This window comes from Rhinoderma darwinii, chromosome 2, assembly GCF_050947455.1.
Source record: "Rhinoderma darwinii isolate aRhiDar2 chromosome 2, aRhiDar2.hap1, whole genome shotgun sequence".
NCBI lineage: Eukaryota > Metazoa > Chordata > Amphibia > Anura > Rhinodermatidae > Rhinoderma > Rhinoderma darwinii.
The window spans coordinates 447,949,430-447,963,233 of NC_134688.1; the positions used below are offsets into that span (position 1 = coordinate 447,949,430).

The 13,804-nt window shown below is 42.3% G+C and overlaps 1 protein-coding gene across 2 annotated transcripts in view; it reads right to left on the reverse strand.

The window, feature by feature from the left end:
- Positions 1-4,220: 4,220 nt before the first annotated feature.
- The window catches only part of C2H21orf91 (chromosome 2 C21orf91 homolog), a 47,563-nt gene continuing 37,979 nt past the window's right edge, over positions 4,221-13,804 (reverse strand). For both annotated transcript variants that reach the window (XM_075854508.1, XM_075854509.1), the window contains exons 4-5: positions 10,556-10,618; positions 4,221-7,279 (exon numbers count right to left, since the gene is read on the reverse strand). In XM_075854508.1, the coding sequence (XP_075710623.1) occupies positions 7,113-7,279; positions 10,556-10,618 (230 nt within the window). In that variant the 3' untranslated portion in view covers positions 4,221-7,112. The remainder of the gene's footprint in view (positions 7,280-10,555; positions 10,619-13,804) is intronic.

Below are 13,804 nucleotides of genomic sequence, written 5' to 3' on the forward strand. Positions count from 1 at the left end.
TATGTAAAGTTCTGGACCAGCCTTCGCATTGGACTATTAGAGTCATGCGTCAGATAAAAGGTACAGAAGCGGAATATTCCCATGCGAAAACATTTTTATTTGTTTATTTTTGTTATTGTGAAAGGAAAATTTTAGAGCAGAGAATTCTGTGCAGTGTATATGTGTAAGTATAGATATGTATATAAAGAAGAAGAATCAGTTTGTAGGTATCAGTTTTAGTTACTGACCAGTGTGAACGTTTAACATAAATCTGTCATTGTTAATGTTTTTCTTCAAGTTAATTATCTGATTAAGATCTAATTGGTATGTCCCAGGTTTTACAGCTGTTGCTGCTAAATTCTGTTAGAGCTGTTTGATTTGCCTACAGAACAGTCCTGGCAGACCGGTGCCAACCTTATCATACCCGCCTCCCACGAAGAGAACAGACCTTGAGAGGCCTTCCCAGGTAGAACAAACCAGATTAGAGTAAGAAAAATTGGTTTGAGACACTTGTCAGATAAACATGTGGAATCTGTGTATATTTCTGTGAGGTGGAGATGTTCTAGGCGATCAGCTGAGCTCAAGGTACAAATCCTGCTGAAAGAGTATTACCAAGTGCAAATGAAATGTACCCAGTAATCACACATCTTCTAGGTGCACTGTCCATTGTAACAGAGAAGTTTTTCATTATATATATATATATATATATAATGTGTTTGATGTCATTTAATGGCCTGACATTATTGTATGTACTTAGAACAACGTTTATAATGTATGCGGATGATGTTATCACCAGATTAGTATTTATTTTAACAATTGACAAGAGTTGGGGGTCCCCAGCAAGTGCCAGTAAATATGAACTAAAAGACTTTTAACACGATGAACTCCATCACTGAGATGCGGCAGGCGCATCCTGAGCCACTACAACGCGTTTATCATGAACTGACGGCAGTGTCACAATTCTAAGCGGCCGCCCAGACAAGTAACTTGCCAGAGGAAGAGTACAGATGCGGAGGGTTCGTGATAGTCACAATACAACTCCACTAATCCGCCTACGTGGGATCTCACCCCAAGCTCACAGCATGAGGTGCTATGTACAGCCTGGTGACGTAAACTAAAGGAGACGGTGTCGGACAGATGAGAAGGACCAAACCAAGTCCTGATGACCTCAGCAAAGATCAAAGTAAAGACCAAAGACCTGAGTGAATCCGTCAGCAGGATCAAGTGTTTTGATAAGTAAGTGGCTAGGAGGGGGTAATAATAACTCCCCCACTGGACACCAACGTAGTCTGACTCCACAATTGTGTGGGTTACCCTGAGGGTGACAGTCAGTGAAGAGCAGAAGACAGGAGAAGAAGGGTACGATGATGTACAGGACTGGCAATGAACTGATGGGACCCGAAACCTGAGGGTGATAGCATGAGATTGGTGATAGCATGAGATTGGTGATAGCATTATGATTATTAGTTGAGGCCCTATTGTTTATAATGTCTGAGGTTTATAATTATGTGTGTAAATATGCCACGGTGCTGCAAATTCCAATCTGAGGAGTTTTATGTGGAGGTGTGAGGTGAAGGTCACTGTGCTGCCCATGACCTGTTATATCTGCAGGGGTAAAAGTCCCATTAGGACAGTAAGTGACAGTGCGACAATTATTACCATTAATAAAATGTAGACTGGATTAATTATATATTACAACCAGCAGCGGTTTGTAGATTATATCAAGACAACCATCCTGTATCCAGAGGAGAAATGGGAAAGTTAGGACCACTCCGACACCTTGGAAGTCCAGGTACAAAGGGGGGTCACTCATCAGGAGTAGCTCGTCTCAAGCTGGTGAAGAAATTCAAAACCCCTACCCGCCTGGTTCGAGTGGTCAGTGGTAGATTGCTAGGCAAGACTCAGGGATAGAGTAATAATATTTTTAGGGGGGACTGTCAGGGATCATTACTATGTATATTGTTTGAAAAATATTATCCTCACACATATGTATATACATTTCAGTTCTTTGTGTAATATACTGATATATATAACAAGTTCTTTGTTCATGTCGGACACACCTATGGAAGACACCGCCCCCTGGAATGCACTCCCACATCTCTGGGGAGGAGGCATGTGTCTCTTTCTGTGTTTCTTTGTTCTGAATAAAAGGTTTTCAGTCTTCTTCCTCCTGGTGGACGGAGGGGATGTCTACCAACATTACTCTGTGTGGTGTACTTCTCTCCAGGCATGCCTTCAGCTTTCAATTTACAGAGGTGGTTATTCGGTGTGAAATACGGACCTGACAATTCCATCAGAGTGTATGGTTTCTGCTTGTGTGTCAGGACTCGGTTCTTTCGGAACGGAGCCCTGACGCAGATGTGAACATAGCCTAAAACTGTGGACAGGTCACTCGTATACTGATAAAGAGCAGATAACGTCAATATCCCATTCAGGATAAACTTAACTGGCTGCCTGTGAGCTAATAACAGAAGCATCGGTTAACACGCCTGCCATCACATTACCGCCTCAGGTGAAATCATGCAGACATCTAAACAAACATGCGTCAGGGGACGGTGAGGGTTTCTAAAGGAAGTTATATTGATATTTTTATTTCATGAAATTACGGGGATGTTTCAGCCGTAACGGCATGTGCAGGCGCTTGAACGCCGCGTCCATTACGGACGTAATTGGCGCTGCTATTCATTGGAGTCAATGAATAACGGCTCCAATTACGGCCAAAGAAGTGACAGGTCACTTCTTTGACGCGGGCGTCTATTTACGCCTCGTGTGAACAGACAAACGTCTGCCTATTGCTTTCAATGGGCAGATGTTTGTCAGCGCTATTGAGGCGCTATTTTCGGACGTAATTCGGGGCAAAAACGCCCGAATTACGTCCGTAATTAGTGCGTGTGAACATACCCTAACCTCTACAACATGGCCAAGACCAAAGAGCTTTCTAAGGATGTCAGGGACAAGATCATAGACCTGCACAAGGCTGGAATGGGCTACAAAACCATAAGTAAGACGCTGGGTGAGAAGGAGACAACTGTTGGTGCAATAGTAAGAAAATGGAAGACATACAAAATGACTGTCAATCGACATCGATCTGGGGCTCCATGCAAAATCTCACCTCGTGGGGTTTCCTTGATCCTGAGGAAGGTGAGAGCTCAGCCGAAAACTACACGGGGGGAACTTGTTAATGATCTCAAGGCAGCTGGGACCACAGTCACCAAGAAAACCATTGGTAACACATTACGCCGTAATGGATTAAAATCCTGCAGTGCCCGCAAGGTCCCCCTGCTCAAGAAGGCACATGTACAGGCCTGTCTGAAGTTTGCAAATGAACATCTGGATGATTCTGAGAGTGATTGGGAGAAGGTGCTGTGGTCAGATGAGATTAAAATTGAGCTCTTTGGCATTAACGCAACTCGCCGTGTTTGGAGGAAGAGAAATGCTGCCTATGACCCAAAGAACACCGTCCCCACTGTCAAGCATGGAGGTGGAAACATTATGTTTTGGGGGTGTTTCTCTGCTAAGGGCACAGGACTACTTCACCGCATCAATGGGAGAATGGATGGAGCCATGTACCGTCAAATCCTGAGTGACAACCTCCTTCCCTCCACCAGGACATTAAAAATGGCTCGTGGCTGGGTCTTCCAGCACGACAATGACCCGAAACATACAGCCAAGGCAACAAAGGAGTGGCTCAAAAATAAGCACATTAAGGTCATGGAGTGGCCTAGCCAGTCTCCAGACCTTAATCCCATTGAAAACGTATGGAGGGAGCTGAAGATCCGAGTTGCCAAGCGACAGCCTCGAAATCGTAATGATTTACAGATGATCTGCAAAAGAGGAGTGGGCCAAAATCCCATCTAACATATGTGCAAACCTCATCATCAACTACAAAAAACGTCTGACTGCTGTGCTTGCCAACAAGGGTTTTGCTACCAAGTATTAAGTCTTGTTTGGCAAAGGGATCAAATACTTATTTCTCTGTGAACAATGCAAATAAATATATATATAATTGTGACAGTGATTTTTTTTTAATATAATCTATCTCTCACTGGTAAAATTAACCTAGCCTAAAAATTCTAGACTGTTCATGTCTTTGACAGTGGGCAAACTTACAAAATCAGCAAGGGATCAAATACATACATAGAATATCCATTTGAAAAAAATACTGACACTTGTATATCAATATTATTATTTTTTTATTTAAAAAAACAAAACAAAAACAAGAAAAATACATAATTAGCAACACAAAGCAAAAGAAAAGTAAATACATTCCAAAGCAGGAAAAAAAAAACAAAGTTAATAAAGTTTCACTTTTGTAAAGTGAAATAAGTCTCCTAAGAATATTCGTCAGCACTGCTTTCTAAAAAGCACAGCTTTTACCAGTGTAAAGATCTTACAAAGACAATATATACATAAGGAAAACACACAGGGCCTCCTTTATTAGTGCAGAGAACAAGAAGAGGAGCTGCCTATAGTAACCACTTAAATCACGGTAACATGAAAGCTGGAGTCCGATTGGTTGCAATGGGAAACACCTCCGTTATTTTATAAACGAGGACCACATTGTCCTGTCATTCCACCTTCTGCAGGTTGAACCGGCGAATATAAAGCCTAATCGGCAAAACACATTAAAAATGGGGGCTTCCAAAATAGCTCCACACACTCCGTTCTACAAAATAAATATGGTTTAAACAAAAAAAATACAAAAACACACATACAAAACTTACTATAGTTTCACAGCAGAAAACAAAGAGCAATAAAATAACTACAACAACATTATTATTTTCCTTTGGCAGTGGTGAAAAGATTTCAAAATAAATGAAATGATTGTATGTCAATTTTTTAACAAGATGATGCCTCATTTTGTGTACAATACATCTTTATTATAAATCATATTGCTACCCTGTGGCTGTGACTAGTGTAATTGTAGAGTCGCAATTATTATTTTTATATATAATCTTTGTACTAGAACATACTGGCATCAATTTCAATTCCACAGCAAAAAGGCAAAAAAAAAAACCAACCAATCAGTTTAAAAATAAAAAAAATTTAATTATGGTAACACTGCATTCGACCGTCTACACCACGACCTAGCAGATATTGCATAGCAACATTTACTTATCATAAATAGAAGAGATCATAATGATCTCATCACAATTTATATCTAAAGCACCAATACGTAAGTAAAGCATCTCCGTGCATTTCTTTATTTAGACTAAAAAGATTCAGACATATTGACTCCCTAATGACTTTATTTTAGGGAACATTGGATATGGGGACTTGTCACCTATTGTACTGCTCCTGATTTGTCTTGTATAAATTTCTAGTGCCGTAATCATGCAACCAAAATCACCTGCTATCAATCGCGTATATAACCAATTTATCGTCTATGGTGGACCCCAATTATGATTGTAACTGCATACATTCTAGAGACTCCAACAAAGAAGAGGATTCTTTACTGTAAGAGCAGTGAGGCTATGGAACGCTTTGCCAGAGGAAGTTATGGTGAATTAACTAAAAGAGTTCAAAAGGGGTCTACATATCTTTCATGAGTGTAATAATATTACAATTTGCAGTAACTAGATTACTTGAGATGGGTTGTTGATCCAGAGATGTATTCTTATTGCCAGATTTGGTGTCTGGTAGAATTTTTTCTCCCCCTAAGATGAGGAAAATGGTCTTTTGCCTCATCAGGGCTTTCTGCCTTCCTCTGGCTTAACATTGAAGGGAATGGGTTGAACTGGATGAACCGATGACTTTTTTCAGCCTTACAGCCTTATTACTCTGGGGACTCTGTGTACCATGACATGAACCACCAAGAAAATGATCGATCACTGGTGATTTTGGAAGAGTGACTAAGCCATTAGAAATCATTTGTGTAGCTTAGGCCATACATGGGTAAATATCTCACCAGTCGTTGATATCGGTGGGACACCTGACCCTTCTTATCTCCCCATAGGGGCGTATGATCTTTCTTTTCCTGTTAAAAATGGAAGGTTTGGTTAATAACAAAAAAGATAGCCTGTGAGTCCTTCGAGTTGGCATCCTCTACACAGCCCGATTATTGGCTCAATAATCAGAATAGGAAAAAAACGTCCCCATGCATGGCCACGTAAGGCTACATTTTTCCCAGCTCACTATTTTCTATTGTTCTTTTGATTCACTAGTGCATTCAACACCCTTAAAAAAAATATTAAATGTTCCAAAAAGAAACAATAGAACAATGTAACATCTCCCCCGTCAGACATAGTAATATCATGTGCAAAGCAGTATACATTACACAAAAGCTAATTTCTTATATAGAACGATTAAAAAAGTACCCAAAATATTTCTTTTGTAAAAAAAAACAGTAGGTCATAAAAAAGCTCCTTGTAAACATTTAAAAAAGTTTCTAGCAATACATTAAGTATTTCAAGCAATGGTGACTTTTGGTTTCTATTTGTAACTTTTTTTTTTTCTTAGAAGAAAAATTCCAAAAACAAAAAAAACAGTCCATCATCTGCAAGTTGCAAGATCCTTTTGTCATAAAAAGGTCACAGAGAGCGGCTGCTTTTTGGAAGAACAATATACAACTATAAATACCTACAGAAATAACGCATCATCTTATCTGCGGTGGTCCTTAGTCCAAAAGTTTTACAAACAGGCACAATAGCGTCATGGTTTGTCACAATACTGACCAGTTGTAGAAGAGATCTTAAAAATAGTTTTGTTCAGAAAGCAAAAGGTGTAATTATTGCATTGATGTGCGGGATTTGGTAAGACCTCTTTAGACGGTGGACCCAAAAGAGAACTTCTGTTGACAACACTAGCTGGTGGGGAGATGGGCACAGCCCTAATTCTCTAAATAAGATATCTCAGTGTTGTTTCTTATTGGTCTTCCTCATAATGTGTATGGAGCCGTAGTTTCAAGCTGTCCCAGGATGAATTGATTAATGTTGCCAAACGACAAACCGATTTTCATTCAATCCCATGAGAATGGCTTTTTTTTTTATACAAAAGCAATAGGAAAAACACCACCAACAAGAGTCTAAGTTAATCACTGGATATACATTTTCTTTGTGGAGAATGTAAAAAGACAGCGGTGTGAGATCTAGAGGCCAGCGGGGTGTTCCTTGTGCAGGTTGGAGTCACATCAACTAGTTATTGATTGTCATATTCACTTTCAATCCTGCCCGCCCCATTTGGAGACACGGCAGTTTCGAGCAGTTTTTCAGCAGCTGTTCTATGGCAACGTGTCGAACATGGAGCTCCGAGGACAGCGCATCTTTTTTCTGTACAACGCAACTGAGGTCTTCGAACACATCTAGAAAGAAAAATAATAAAACAATAAGAAAAGTTTTGCCTTTATTGGACTCCGTTACAAAAACCTGACTGGTGCAAAATGGTCAAAAATATCTCCGATGGCTAAAACCGGTCCATATCATGCCCTATCTTCACCTGAAAGCCCTAAAGAACTGGGTCTGTTTGAGAAGGAGAACACAAAACCTATAGCATCAGGGGATTCGTACTTTGGTATGGTAGTATGGTATTGACAGGAAGTGCACTAGAGGAAAAAAAGCTGGTAATTCCAAGTGCTGGACCTCCAGAGCATCTGCAGCTTTCGGTTGTTGTCTCAGGACATATTGGGATGCATGTGTTGTCAGATTTTTTTTCCTGCAAACCTAGGTCTATGATTGTGATAACATGCTGTGAAACTACATGACGGCCATAGGTATGCAGCAACAAATCTGACTACACATGAATCCCAATATGTCCTGAGACAACAACCTAAAGCTGCAGATGCTCTTGAGTTTCAGCACTTGGAATTTCTAGTGCACTTCCTGTCAATACAGACTGGGAAATAAGACAGCTGAAAGTATGCAAGCTGTTTGGCAAGCCACATTATGCGCACTGTATGACTAAGTGGGCAAAGTAGGTCACTCCGGGCACTGTAGTCACAGTATGGCAATCTCACGGCACTATATGTGAGAAAAGTATGACACTTCCTGCCAAATAGTGCATTGAGAGTATCATATTGAGCCTGGACCGCAGAAAGAACGGACATGACATTACGGCCGTGTTCTGCGGTCCAGGCTCATAGAAATGAATACACACGGCCATATGCAAGGCCCGCGATTTGCGGGCGGCCCGCAGGTGACGCTCCGCGGCTGTTAGACCCGACAATCACGGCCGTGCACATGGCTACGGTTGTGTGAATGAGGCCTTAGTATTTTGTCATTGTGCAACCATTTATTATAGAATTATTTCATTGCATGTTACATGGATAAATCAGCAGTATCTTGCAACAGTGTCACGCAATAACAAAGGTGCCGATGACAAAGAGGTAAAGTTTTTCATGTTCAATGGGAATGAAAAAGAACCTGGACATAAGTGACACATAGAAAATCGGTCATAGGGGACATATAGTCGAAACCAGCTTTTACAGTATAAGGCTGGATTAACATGAACGTGTTCGGTCTGTGATATACGGACCGTATGTCGGCAGTATTTCCCGAACCGAACACACTGCAGGGAGCCGGGCTCCTAACGTCATAGTCATGTATGACGCTAGGAGTTCGCTGTGGAAAACTGTCCTGTGCTGAAAACATGATTGCAGTATGGGACAGTTTTCCCACAGCGAGGCAGGGACTCCTAGAATCATAGATAATTATGACGCCCGGCTCCCTGCAGTGTGTTCGGTCTGGGAAATACTTCCGACATACGGACCGAAAACGCTCGTGTGAATCCAGCCTAAGGCCTCATGCACACGACCGTAGCCGTGTGCACGGCCGTGATTTTCGGGTCGGCCGGCTGCGGACTGTCAGCTGTGGGCCGCCCGCAAATCGTACAACATGTACATGGCCGCCGTCATTGTTTTCAATGAGCCCGGACCGCAGAAGATGTCCGTAATAAGACATGTCCGTTCTTTCTGCGGTGCGGGTTCCCGGGCCATGCACAGACCGTAAAAACTACGGTCGTGTGCATGGCCCCATAGAAAAGAATGGGGCCGCAATTCTCCCGTGGATTTTCGGGGGAATTGCGGCCGCAAAAACACGTTCGTGTGAATGGGACCTAAGTGTGCAGGGACAATATAGTGGATACCTTTAAAAAGGCAAATTACGTACAATGTGTGATTTTTGTTTTTGACAACATGCCAACAAAAATATTAATATAAAGATGCTGCCTCCTCAGATGTTTGTCTAGTTTAGAATACCCATTTTCATATACCCTATTTGGGAAATCTGACTTAATAGAGGGGGGGGTCCTATGTAAAGGATCCTCATGTCTTGGAGTGGAGAGCGGTTACAAAAAGTATCTAACTCTGGAGGACGTGTCCTGCAATACACAGACAACCTATTCAAACAAAAGAGGATTGGAGCAGCACTGTGGTTATACGCCTAACTAGGCCGGTGCTGTGCTTAAAAATAAAGGAGTGACCTCTCCTTGTATACCGAACGTCAAAATGAAGAGAAAATGAAGCAGCACTCAGAAAAAAATTGATTTATTTATCCAACATCCACTACAACGTTTCACCTGCTCTATGAAGGCATTTTCAAGCTTGAAGTGCTGCTTCATTTTCTCTTCATTTGGACGTTCAGACAACCTATTGATATGCACTGCTTACATACAGCATAGAGCTCCCCTGTTCATCCTCACACTGTGTATAAGCTGCCGGCTCTCCCTCTTCTTGAGTTATATAGGGCTGGGCTCTCCCTCTAAAAAGACATGAAATAGGGGCATTTGTAAAGATTCTCTTAGAGAGGAGTCAAAGGCAGTGAAACAGAACAATCTACCTATACAAGGTATGACATGGAGGGGGAGGAGCTTCAGCAGAAAGGACACGCCCCATGAGCTGCCAGCCTGAAGAAAATCTAGCAGAGCAATAAATGGGGAGATCTCTAGATCCATGTAAGATACAGGGCTGGTTCTAGCTTTGTTAGAAAGAGATGGTCATGCACTAAATAAGATCTGGTGTTCTTTTATTTTTCATTAATTCTGGGACAACCCCTTTAATTTCCCCTGTGGGGGTGCTGCAGGAAAATGTAACACTTTCTGCCAGGTTTCCCCACAGATTACAGCTAACCGCTGGAGGGACACTGTGATATTTCTATTGGCAAGGGACCCTACTAACAAGCAGGGATTGTCTAGAGCAGGCTACCCCTTTAACACACATGATCTGGACACAACGATAAGGCTATTTTATGAGCATGCGATCTGATGCATTTTTATGAAATGGTTGCATTAAATATGCCACTTAATGGCGTTAAATCTATTCTAGCTTGTAAAGTGGAGTCTAAAAATAAGGCTTTAATACCATCAAGCACTGATAAGCTTTACTGTAACCTATACTTAGCTGGCAGCTTAGATTACACCACATCTGCAGCTGCCACGGAAGTGTTGAGCAGAACTTGCTGACATATTGATTTAATGCCAAGTTTTGTTTTTTTAAAGCAATAGTCAAAGGAGAAAGTGGTATTAAAAAAAAAAATTACTTTCTCTAGAACGTGGAGGCACATGGGCAGCGAAAAGGTTACACCACACAAAGCAAAAGCCTTCGGATCTCATGAGAATGCGCCAGTCATTTGATATTGAGACTTACCCTGGAGTTGCCGGAGGAGATGTTCATTTAAACGTCCCAGTTCTTCTCTGCTCATCGAGCTCACTACAAGCGAGGGAGAAACATACAAAAATCAATTACCATCACCACAGTAATCCAAGTAATTGAAAACATCCAACAAAGTTAATAAAAATCTCCGGTTGGGATCCGCTCAGTGTATAGCTATAGCGTCTGCATAGTGTGTTAGGGAATAAAAGAAAACCGATTTTGTACTTCTCGACTATGGGAGCTTACATTTTGCAGTCAGGTTAATCATAGTACAACTAGGAACTAACGTGGGCTTTAGGCCTCATGCCCACTTCAGTTTTTTTTCATCAGGGTGCTATCCGTTTTTTTTAACAGATAGCACCTGACACATTCATTTCAATGGGGACATGCACACTTCCGTTGTTTTAACGGAACCGTGCGGCCGTTCCGTCAAAAGTAGTGCAGGTCCTACTCCTGCCCGTTTTTGACGGAACAGTCTCGGCCTTTGCATTGAATTTGGTCCATGAAACAACGGGCTGCACACGGAAGCCATCCGTGTGTGTCCTGTGTTTGACGGAACCGTCATTAACGGCTGTACAATGGCCGACGGAAGTGTGCATGAGGCCTTAGGGATTGTCTGGTTTAGAATATCTATTTTTAAATAACCTCATATGGGACTTTGAGTTCTCAGAGAGTACCTTATTCAGGACCCTCCTTATCGAATAGCCAGTGTGAACGGCAGTTACAGAGTGTAGCTTGCGCTGGAGGACCAGACATGTCTGTTCCTGGATTTCATTGGTGACTGTAATGCTTTATTTCCCCTGTGCTGGCGCTGCAGGGAAATGTAACACTTGTTGCCAGATTACAGCTGATCACTGGGGGTCCCAGCAGCAGGACTTTCTGCAAACAGCTTGTCATCTGGTGGGCCTTCTAACAAAATGGGATTGTCGAAAGAGGACAACTCCTTTAACCCGAGTCTGCAGCTGTAGTTTGACAGTAGTAGGAGACACAGGTTGAAGACCATTGCTATAGATGCCTTTAATTCAACTGTGCCTACTCAATAATTCTCCAAAACTGCAATTCCTCCATACAAAGATACAGGCTCAGCTCCTAGCTCGTCAGCAGTGAATGGGAGACATTTCCTTCACTGAGGGTATGTTCACACGGCTTAAACGTCCGAAAAATCAGAAACAGAACTCCTCCAAACATCTGCCCATTGATTTCAATGGGAAAAACGGCGTTCTGTTCCGACGGGGCGCTTTTTTTACTCGCCCGTTTTGAAAAACGGCCGCATTAAAGAAACGCCAGTGAAAGAGAGGTGAATGTCACTTCTTGAGCCGTTTTTGGAGCAGTTTTTCATTGACTCTATAGAAAAACAGCTACAAAAACACGAGTTTGAATAAAAAACGGCTGAAAATCAGGAGCCGATTTCCCTTGAACACAGCTCTGTATTTTCACACATTTTTTGCTAAGCGTGTGAACATACCCTAAGAGTTACACTGCACCTTATTCTATATAAGCCAATCCATGGAGTCCAGTATACTCCTACCCATTAAAGGTGTTTTTCAGTCATAAGAAATTGATGGCCTAGCCTCCGGATAGGCCATCAATAGCTGATCAATGGGGGTTCAACTCCCGGGACACCCCCGACGATCAGCTGTTCTGAAGGGAACGCGGCGCTCGTATGAGCGCTGTTTCCCCTTCCGTCCTTATCTGATCGTACTTTGAATCGTCCACACACTTGTGGCGGTGGTTCACAGTATTACAGCCTTCTCCCCCATTGAAGCGAACGAGACATGGCTGTAACGCTGTGAACCGCTGCTACAAGTGTAGCACTGATCAGATAATAATGGCCTATTCGGAGGAAGGGCCATGAATTTCTTATGGCTGGACAATCCCTTTAAGATGCCGTGAATTATACAATGGTTGTGTCAATGACCACAGAACAGTAAAGCTACATAACATCACTGGACAAAAAAAACCCCACTGTAGTTCTAGCCCAAATCTACCAGCTTCCGAGAAACTGGTGACATCGATGCATTTTTATTCAATTTCACAAAATACCCGTTTGTATTAGAGAGGTGTAGAATCTTACTCAATGGTGGATTAATAGAAGCTTTCAGCCAACACATAACCATTATAAAACGATCATCCATCTACACCAGTCATCTCGAACCTGTGGGTCTCCAGCTGTTGCGAAACTAAAACGGCCAACATGCCCTTACAGCCGCTTGCTGGGAGTTGTAGTTTTGCAACAGCTGGAGACACAGATTGAGATCACTGATCATTGAAATTATAATAATCCCCTGCAATTAATCTAACCAATCTGCAAGCATTAATCCACGAGTATATTATACACCAAGTTTGGAAAATAGTCTAGTATAAAAGTCACTGTCGGTTTGTCTTCCTGTCAATCAAAAGAGACATTTTTTTTTTTTTTTTTTTTTAAAGCAATCATCCTAAGGCAGCTCACAAGGTTGCAAGGCTTCACAGCAGATGTGACCTTGGGTTGTCTTTGCGGTGGGCAGCATTAAATAAAAAGCCACAAAGGCCTAGAGCCAGAATGACAATACTGTATGTGCCCCCTACTAGGCAACACCTCGCTTTTTATCTTAATAGGATGCAGACAGCAAATATTGTGGCCTGACCTGCAGAACAAAATGTCTAGTAGATAACAATGCACCCATCTCTAGGTCTTTAGCTGACCATATACTCGAGATGGCAGTCAGATGAACGCTTGTTCATCCGACAGCAATTCCTCTCAACTGCCCCATAAACATGCACGCTCGGCCAAGCGAGCACGTGTTTCCAAGATGGAGACGCGAGAAAGCCGCTGCCAGTGACTTATCTATTTTCAAACAAAAGGCTCAGGCATGTTGAATTTCAACATGCCTGACCCTTCTCTCCCCCGACATCTGCCGCTGGGGGGAGAGTCGGGACACCACCATCTACATTAGATGGTCGGCCGGTCCCGCCGAAATGGGTGGTTTCGGCCGACATACTTATGTGTATGGTCAGCCTTGCATACATATTCTAGTCTTTTACCACAGTCTACACCATGGATCGCTCCGGGGGGGGGGGGGGGGGGGGTGCATCAAGTCTAAAAACCGGTCATAAGCAGGATTTCTCATAGATTTAGTAGAAAAATACCCAGGACATGAGAAACTAGAATTTGTCTTCGAGCTCATATTTCAGGGCTACAAAAGGCACATTTAGGTAAATTCTTTCCCTTATTTCTACCCGGGAGATGATCACATTATTTTA